The following is a 10000-nucleotide window of genomic DNA, read 5'->3' on the forward strand; positions in this document are numbered from 1 at the left end:
AAGGTGTACAAAGGTGAGAGAGATTGCTCACGAAATGCATATCGGCGAAGTTGTTTGAAGAGCATGTCTGAAAACTTTGTGAATTGACTAAAAGGTCTTTGTCCTAGATATGCAGTGGCTTGCTAGACGTTGGAGACGCGTGTGGAATTGTGCAGCAGTTCCGTTGGTTCAGGCTTTGCCTGGCCGAAGGTGTACCTCTCGAATTCCGTTTGTTTATGGATAAAGGCGTTTATTTAGTGCTCTCTTTGGACTTTCATTGTCGGATCTGCAACTCACTAAGGTATCAAAAATGTCATGGACCTCCTCGCCACAGTAGAGAAACACTTTAACAGCTCTTTTCTTGCATTTGTGATGTTAAAGGGATATTACGCCTGGAATACGCCCAATTAGGTTACAAAACCGTTTTGAGCGGAATGATGTTAATCGGAAAGAACATTTATAAGGAGGATATAAACATCCACACAACTATCCTTTTATAAACTTGGCGTTTTTGTGTTTTTGTGTTATTCTTGTTTTATTCATGTGAGAACACATTTTGGGGGTTCCACTTTTGCGGTTGTTAACAACTGAGTTTTGGGTCTTCTTTTTTCGGAAAGAGTAAGACATTAGGATAGTTTCCTTTCAAAAAACCGATCAAATAGTGTAAAAATAGAAAATCCAAAACATGAAATTTTAGGGAATTTCAGGCCGTAATGCCCCTTTAAAACCATCAAACTAATTTTTCGACATACAGGGTGTTAAATAATGTACGTAACAACTGACTAGTGGTCACTCAGTGACCTGTGATGTCATCAAGTACAGAAGTATGGAGTGCAAATAATACAATATTCCACCAACCCTACACCCTAAACACGTAGCAAAACAAGCGTTGGCTTCTCCAAAAGCATTCTACGTGTTATCACGTGACCCTAAGACACCAAGTCTCGCCCAAGACTTAGTGACCGCAAAGCTTACTGGAAAAAAATGCGACACAAAATTGTGTCCATATTCATGATGTTTCTTCAAAGCCACTAAAAACACCCTTTGTTTACAAATGTGCCTCATAATTAGAGAAGGCTTTTTCAGAAATACAGGCAGATTTCATACTGCCAACTTTGCCGTCAACTTCCTTTACCAAACATCAGCTGCCCGATATCAAGCACGATATATTGCTTGTCCCATAAACGATGTATCTAGCTTTTCGACTAGTTATTCAGAGCGCTGGTGTATTTTGATTTCGTTTCAGAATTAACTGGAACATTGCAAAATGGGTTGCTACCAAAGTAACACCTCTAAAGAGATCGGAATTTCGTCTACATGGGCGGAGTTCCAAGACGACTGGTTTGCTCAAGGGCCCTCCCGACTGGCTTACAGAGGAACGCTTCACGGTGATTCCCGCATAGAAGGGAAGCGCTGCGTGGTTAAAGTGTACAAACAGGAATGGTATGACTATGAAGACCGAGGAGAATTTGCCTGGAAAACTGACAACCGTGCTTATGTCAAAGCACATGAGATGTCGCAGTCTTTTAACAAGGAGTATCAAACGAGCAAACATATCGAGTTTGTTAAACCTGAATTCAGCCGAGTTAACACCCGTGCCGCTTTCAAATTTCTATGGCGTTTTCCGTTTGAGAGAGAAGTTAAAGGAATACAGGATGGCACAAGGGATAAGGTCTCAAATGTTATCCCCGAAAATGCGACACTTGCTGTCGAGAGGTACCTTGAGGGTAATTTTATCAAATTCTCAAGCAACACTGGGTACGTAACCCCCGAAAAAAGTGCCTCGCCATCTGCCTATAGTCATTACACGTATCACGCATCTGATGGCAAGATTTTGGTTTGCGATTTGCAAGGGATACGCGGTGACACGGGGCACATATTCACTTCCCCAGCTGTTCACAGCAGTGGCACGGATCTCGGTGTGTACGGCCCTACTGATTTGGGGAAAGTTGGTATCGTGAAGTTCTTTAAGAACCATACCTGTAATGTGTTGTGCTCTGGGCTCAATAAACCAAAACTTATCGCCGATCCATTTAATGAAGAGAGGTTGAATACAATCGTCAATGCCTTGCCTGATGACTATTGCTCTTCAACGTACACTCATGAGTTGAGTGAGCTCACCAACGTCCCTCTGGATGAGATCAAACGAGTGCAAAGCAAATTGAAGTTGACAGGAGTTACTGAGTAAAGCGATGATTCTTTACCAACACAATATCAAAATGAAAATTGCTTTGCTCAATTTCAGTTGTTTCACACTTTATCAGTGTCATGAAAAAGAATTTACTAATTTTAGTAAAATTGGTAATTTAGACGACAATCCGCCAGAAATACAAATAAAAGTGCATCCTTTACAAGTCTCCCAAACGTTGATTCCATACATTCAAGTTATTTTTTTTTTCGATAGTAAAAATCTCTTTTCGCCAATTTTCTCCGCTTACATCAATTTCGGGATGCGTACAATACTTTCGGTGTAAGGTCTAATTCATGTCACCGATTAAATTAGATACTAACGGTACACTTTTATTCTAATTGAAAGGTGCATACTTCACTTGATACGAAATGGCCCTTGTTATGTTCATCGGGGCGTATGATAATTTGCAAACCAAGCAATGGAAATTGTTCTTTTACATTCATTTTAATTTTACAAATTGATGGGATTTCGCGAGGGGGCGATTTTGTATTGTGCCTGTAATATTAGTTATATAGGTAATACTGTACGACGGCCAACAAAAGTTTCAATGGAACTGTTTTAACCTATCATTTCTTGGAAATTGATAAAGTACGTATTAGGTAATGCTAAATTATGACTTAAATGCATTTAGGATCATTTGCTCTTCAGACATTTTGTTCTTTTCAAGTAATATCACCATTTAGAATCCAAGGGCAATATTCAAACCGAAGCTGTTGGAGTTTCGGTATAGTAGATATTGCACTTTTAGAGAAAACGTTGAAAACCACAGACCATGGACAACCTTTTCACCAATACGGAATTATTTCACGATGTAGTAACAGTACGATATTTAATACAAGTAACCTATGTGATAATTTGGTAGGTTACTCTTGTGATAAATGCAAATGATTCTATATTCTTTAAAGATATCAACACTTTTTTTCACCAGTACTTATCGGAGACATATTTGATAGATAACATTGAATAAAATGTGTTCACATTGAAGTTGAAAAAATGATGCATTGACCGTTGATAAGCAAGTTGTAAAGTAAGCCAATTCGTTATTAGTCTAAATGGGTTGTATAGCTGCAGATGAAATGCAATTGGCATACACAAATCAACATCTATCTCCGAGACAACGAATCATTTGTGATCTTTGTGGGACTTTTCGGCATTTAATTTGTTTGATTACCACATATTTTAAACTAAGCAATAACCTTTTATTTTGAAAAACCTTTCACCCGTAGTATGTTCGAAAATAAAATACCGAGTTCGGTTATTGTATCAAGTATCATTGCATTGCATGTGTGATGTACAGTGAAATCTCGGAAATCGTGATAAGTCCAGTCATGTGGTTATGCTTCAAAGTGCCGGCTTATACTTAATTGAATACTAGTAAACTAGTACATGTAGTATTATAAGAAGGAATAGTACATGTAGATTTGTACATTCATCCCGCTCGTGTTAATCAGCGCAGATTTCATCTTAAGATTGTTACGAACGTCATGATGAAGCCGTTTCGCTTTTTAAGCATAGTTAAATGTTTTATGAATTTACTATGAGTTTATCATCTAAAGCTTTATAATGTTCTCCTAATGACAATTGGAGAACTATAGATTAAAATTAATATAATTGTATCGAATAGTTGTAATTAGTAGCAAGCCTCATTATATGGCATGTATTTATTTTTGCATGAAATCCTCTGTTTTAACTGAACTGTTTTGGTCACAAAATGAAAAAAAAATATTTATGTAGATATAATTTGTCATTCAATCATCCTGGTCAAAGATGTTTTAATTATGTACTAACTACAAAGTTACATGCTAATACAATAGAGCTATCTGGCTATGAATCGGAGACCTATTTTAAATTTGTCAATGTTAACAAGAAAAGATCTATTATAAGATGGAATTTTGCGTCGGGGTGATATAAATCAAATTGGGTTTTGCCCTTCACCGACGTTTTTTAAACACTGTATACTCAGTGTGTTACCTCCCGAGTGAAAGTTGGAAAAAATCACTCGGGTGGGACTCAAACCCACGACCTCCTGCTTTCTAGTGCAGATGTCTTACCACTCGACCACCGAGCTAACGGGATCGGTTGGCCGGTTCGAATCTGATGTACATAGCAGCGGGTACCGCATAAACTATTATAAGATGGAATTTTGCGTCGGGGTGATATAAATCAAATTGGGTTTTGCCCTTCACCGACGTTTTTTAAACACTGTATACTCAGTGTGTTACCTCCCGAGTGAAAGTTGGAAAAAATCACTCGGGTGGGACTCGAACCCACGACCTCCTGCTTTCTAGTGCAGATGTCTTACCACTCGACCACCGAGCTAACGGGATCGGTTGGCCGGTTCGAATCTGATGTACATAGCAGCGGGTACCGCATAAACTATTATAAGATGGAATTTTGCGTCGGGGTGATATAAATCAAATTGGGTTTTGCCCTTCACCGACGTTTTTTAAACACTGTATACTCAGTGTGTTACCTCCCGAGTGAAAGTTGGAAAAAATCACTCGGGTGGGACTCGAACCCACGACCTCCTGCTTTCTAGTGCAGATGTCTTACCACTCGACCACCGAGCTAACGGGATCGGTTGGCCGGTTCGAATCTGATGTACATAGCAGCGGGTACCGCATAAACTATTATAAGATGGACGCAAAATTCCATCCGTGTAGATTCATGTTTCAGAACCATTACTGCAGGTTGTCCTAAAATTGGTATTTCCGGCTATTTTCAAATTGTTATCACTGGAATCCACCCATTAGAATATTCCCTTTTGCCCAGCAAAGTCGATATAGTGTATTATGTTTAATAGATTTCGTCTTTTGCCATACAATTTTAAATTTAGGTCTGGCATATGCAGACCATGAGCACCCACATTTGTCCCGGGGTATATGGTTTCCTCTCGTCTACGTTGAACCATGCTATTTGACATGAAGTTTATCTTATACCCCACAGTCAAAATTTAAAGTTTTAAATAGCTGGAAACCTTAATTTGCGATAATAATACCGCATTGTACATAGATTTTCTTGAATTATCTCCATTGTGATTTTTGATTGCTAACAAATGTGATTATTTTTTTCTTCAATTTTAAAAGAAGTTATAAGTGGATGTTCTTAAAATATTGATAGTTGTGCTGTGTAATGTGCCTATAAGCGCCTAGGTGCTTATAAGCGTTGGATATGGTGTTATTATGTGGGTGATGCATTGTAAATTGATCGTAAGAGATAAACACTTGACATTTTTTCCGATTTCGATTTTTTCAATAATTTGCATTAAAACAATGTACTTAACCATTTTGACATGTTTCTGTAAGGAAAACATTATTAATTTCCAGGTTACATTAATGTTGCAAGGGGCAGAAATCTCGATAAATGCATTTTGTGTTTTCACGAAGAGCCTCATACATTTTGGCCCTTTGAACGAAAACAAAACCCATTTGCATGGAAATACGTACAAGAAGGTCAAATGAGATTTCCGTTTTCGCGAAGTCACACATCTTTGTTACATTGTCAGCTGCGCGCGCGTACTCACGTGCGCCTTTTGAAATACACGTTGAACAGCAAGGGCAAATATGTCGGAAACCTGAATTTGCGTTTTCACGAAGAGCCACATATCTTTACTAATTGATTTTCACCAATTAACTACTGTATTAAGTCTTATTACCGGGTTCATGTTAAAATTCAGCTCTCGTAGAATCGTGTGATGGTTTTCTTGCTGCACATAGTTGTTGCAAAGCAGTATTTCTTGCAGTTCAAAAATATGGGAAACTTCTTTTGCGATTATCTCGGAAATTCTTTTCTTCAAAATCAACATAATATATATAAATGTCGTATGTGGCTTTTCGTGAAAACGGTGACGATATATTAGATGTCTTGGTGCAAGTAAAATGTTATAGTAACAACACACTGTTCCGTTGGTTTTAACGACTGTTACACATAGTTACTACATAGCCGTTGTTAAGATTTGTGTCTATAAAAATTTTGAAAAGAAATGCTGAATCTGCAATGAATATATTAGTAAGTAGTAAAGCATTGGTACGATTGCCGCATTTTATGTCATTCTAGTATCATTGGTACGATTGCCGCATTTGTACGATTGCCGCATTTTATGTCATTCTAATATCCATTTAGAGTTAATTAAAGCAATTAAGCTTACTGCATATTTGTGTTCCACTAATGGTTGTTTTTGTGTCCTATATGAAATATATTCCCTCATGATGCAAGTGTTCATTTTGTGCGAGCTATTGTACAAAAATACAATTTTCTTGTGACGGAACATTTACTGGAATACTTTCACCGTTAAAGGTACTGTCTAACATTTGTAATTCGTGCATTTTGTTCGTTTGAAGCAGCAAAAGTGCTCAAAATCTAAAAAAACAAGTCAGGTGTGTTTACAAACACAAATGCCCCGCAACCGTGACCGTTCCCATGACATAACACCACTCTTTTAACATCAACTTACATGTACCTTGGTCACATGGAACGTTCATTGACAGCATTAGTGTCTTCTGTAGGTTTTATATGAATTAATCGCTAATCCCTGTGATCTCAGAATAAATACAAGATTTCTATACAAGATTTCAAATGCAATAGGCTTCTTAGGATTACCAAGAACAATACACAAACCAAATTTGAAGTTCATATGTAAAGTATTTCTCAAGTTATCGCGCTGACAAAATTTCTTTGTTTTAGTCACTGTGACCTTGACCCTTGACCTTTTGGCCCCAAATGCGATAAGCTTCTTAGGATTGCCAAGGACAAGCCACAAACCAAATGTGAAGTTCATATGTAAAGTATATCTCAAGTTATCACGCTGACAAAATTTCTTTTGTATTAGCCACTGTGACCTTGACCCTTGACCTTTTGGCCCAAAATACAAAACGCTTCTTAGGATTGCCTAGGACAATACACAAACCAAATTTGAAGTTCATATGTAAAGTATTTCTCAAGTTATCGCGCTGACAAGATTTGTCCGGACACTCACACACACACCCAAGTTTACGTTACATACCAAGTGTGGACTTTCCATTGCTTTCGTGTAGTTAAGAAAAACCAGTGAAAAAAAAATCATTTTTCTTAAACTGTGAAAACTCTTTCAACCCATCCCCCCCCCTATGATTCCCTTTAGTGTTTCTCTTCATTCTGCTACGGATAAACCTAACCCCAAAATGCCTCTAAACCTGTTTTCCAGAAATGGGGAAAGCGTCTCCTCTACCTGGTTTATGTGGACATCTTTTGTTCGGAAGTCCACACAGTGAATGTAATGCCTGTACACACCCATACACACACACCCACCCACCCACCCACACCCACCCACGGAAGGACAAGGCGGAAACAGTATGCCCCTTCGGCTTCGCCGCGGGGCATAAAAAGGTGCTGAACAACTAACCTGATGATGTTTCAGCTCAGCTTCAGCTGTATATTTCGAGAAAAACAACATTCTAGGATCTCGATTTCAAATGAAAAGTTGCTTAATCTTATTTTGAATAGGGTCTGAATTCATCGTCCAAGACACGTTCTCACTGAACTAATAGCAGCTGCTAAGTGATGTCGCGCACTGATCCTTTCCAATGATGCGTCTTTAAGACGCATCGTGGAAAGGCTTTGTTTCGTTGATTTCTTCAAAATGACAGCTTGCCAAAAAGAAGAATTTCACAAGGAGTTAAGTTCCCTTACTATCTTTCAACCATGAATCTTTTTTTTTCCAACAATAGTTACGTCATTTACTTTTTGGATAGCTGCAAATGATAGACTGTAGCTTTAAAGGGGGCCTCCTGAAGTTAACGCTGATAGGTTAAAATGAATTGAAAATTGCCTACGCTAGTGTGTCAGCAGTCTAAACCAGTCCACCGAATTCGGAAGGCTGCGCAGTTCCAAAGAATCTGTAACTTATTGAAATGCAATTTCAGATAAAGACTTGGTTGTGACGTGTGTCGTTCGTTGAATATCTCATTTCTATCGGACGAGCGTTGATACATGTACGTCCAGGAAAAGCGTTGATACATGTACGTCCAGGAAATTAAAAACACACCTGGTCCACCAGCAATTGATCGTGCAATCAACAGACGGTAACCATGACAACTACAAGATGTGCCATCAACAGACAGTGACCATGGCAACTACCCAATGTGCCCATGGGGGCGAATATCGGTTGTGTTTGTTCTGTCTGCTTCACAGGCTGGTTCGTGTGCTCATGTTGTCACACAATTATACTTAGCGCGTTAGCCAAAACTCCAATACAGTCTATTATGGTAGCCACTTATGTGAACTAAATATGGGCAATCTATCGTCGAAATAAATGAATAGGCTGGGTCCCTCCGTACAAAGACACTCAGTGTCATTATTATAATGACTTGATGGTTACCGAGTCAACCGTTTATAAACAGATACATACAAAAATGTCTTAAAAGAGATTTTGGCACTTAAACTTGAATTTTGCAGCCATTCAGTGTACAACAACTGGCCTGATCATTCGCTTAAAGTGAATAACCATTCTGAATCAGTTAAAGAGAATTGTGTGCGCTTTAGGACCAGCATTGCTAGGTTTTCCTTGCCTTGTGTTAGCATCGCTATGAATTCACTTTCGTTGTTTTGCTCCCAATCTCTGACGCAGAGCGATCTGCCTTGAATAATTTGTGGAAATTGAATTACTGTCAACTTTTGAGTTTGTTTCAGACTTAAAGCGTAGTTGTTAAAAAAAAATTTCTCCAACGCTCATGTTAAATGCTCCTATTTACATATAAAAATATCTTTTTGGCCTGATCCCATTGAGTCATTGTTAGGATTGCCTTGCCTTGTTTTAGCATTGTTTTAAATTCACTTCCGGTGTTTTGCTCCTCAGCTCAGCGGAAAACGCTCTGCCTACAATAATAATAATTACATGCAGAACGTGATTCATTGTCGACTTACAAGATCCTGGCATCGATTGCTATCTTTTCACAGTTTTGGAGTCGTTTAAAAATTAAACCGTCTATTATGCAAATAATATTTTGGCACAAATATCCCGAAACACGCGATCGTTGCGGTCGACAGGTACACTGGAGGAGACTATGTCAAGTTTTCAAACAACACTGGGCATGTCCATCGTAGAGAAAAGGCCAAGTCAGCTGCTTTAAGTATTTACACTGTGAACAAATGGCGAAATTATTTCAGCTGCAAGCTCATAGACCCGGCTCCTTTAAAGGCGGCACAAAAGCCGCACGGTCCTGCTGATTTGGGGAAAGTGGGTACTTGATATTTGTTTGAGGATTACTGTGGGTGCAATGCAAGGCTAGTGGCTCTACAACAGGTGAATTGTTGGAATTCAATGAAATAATAAGTAAAATGCAAGGGGAGAGTTCTACAATTGAAACATATTAGTGAGAAGAGTCGTGTGGCATCCCCAAATCTATTTTTTTTTATCACACGCTATTTAGCTTTAAGAGATTGTTTTCCTTTCTACTTTTATTGAGAGTAGTTTGGCGGGTTTATTGGGGTTTTTTTTGGGGGGGGGGGTTGTGTTTTAATGACATTTATTTTTGCGTTCATTTTAATTATACTTTTTGTTAATTTGTTAAAGTTTCATGTTAAAATTTGTGTAAGATTTTGATGTATCTTTGTTTTTAATCCAACCACTTCGTTTGATGTTTAATTGCAAATAAATACATTAATAATAATGAAATCGAGTAAATACAAAAAAATGTCAAGCTTGAAGCAGTCCAAAAATAAATCCATCATTTTCGAACAAATGAAAAACAAAACTAACACCGGTATTGTCGTTTTCATTGTTCGGTTTCAAACATTTTTTTTTCATACATCCTAACATGTTTTGTGCATCGTGCAGGAATGAAACAAAGAGCG

General features: G+C 38.2%; 1 protein-coding gene across 1 annotated transcript; it reads left to right on the top strand.

Moving 5' to 3' along the window:
- The first annotated feature begins 1246 nt into the window (after nucleotides 1-1246).
- Nucleotides 1247-2167, top strand: LOC119733038. The gene has a single exon (XM_038206619.1). It carries the CDS (start codon nucleotides 1247-1249, stop codon nucleotides 2165-2167), a length of 921 nt encoding a protein of 306 aa, XP_038062547.1.
- Nucleotides 2168-10000: the final 7833 nt, after the last annotated feature.

The sequence above is a fragment of the Patiria miniata genome, unplaced genomic scaffold (genome assembly GCF_015706575.1).
Source record: "Patiria miniata isolate m_02_andy unplaced genomic scaffold, ASM1570657v1 HiC_scaffold_25, whole genome shotgun sequence".
Classification (NCBI taxonomy): Eukaryota; Metazoa; Echinodermata; class Asteroidea; order Valvatida; family Asterinidae; genus Patiria; species Patiria miniata.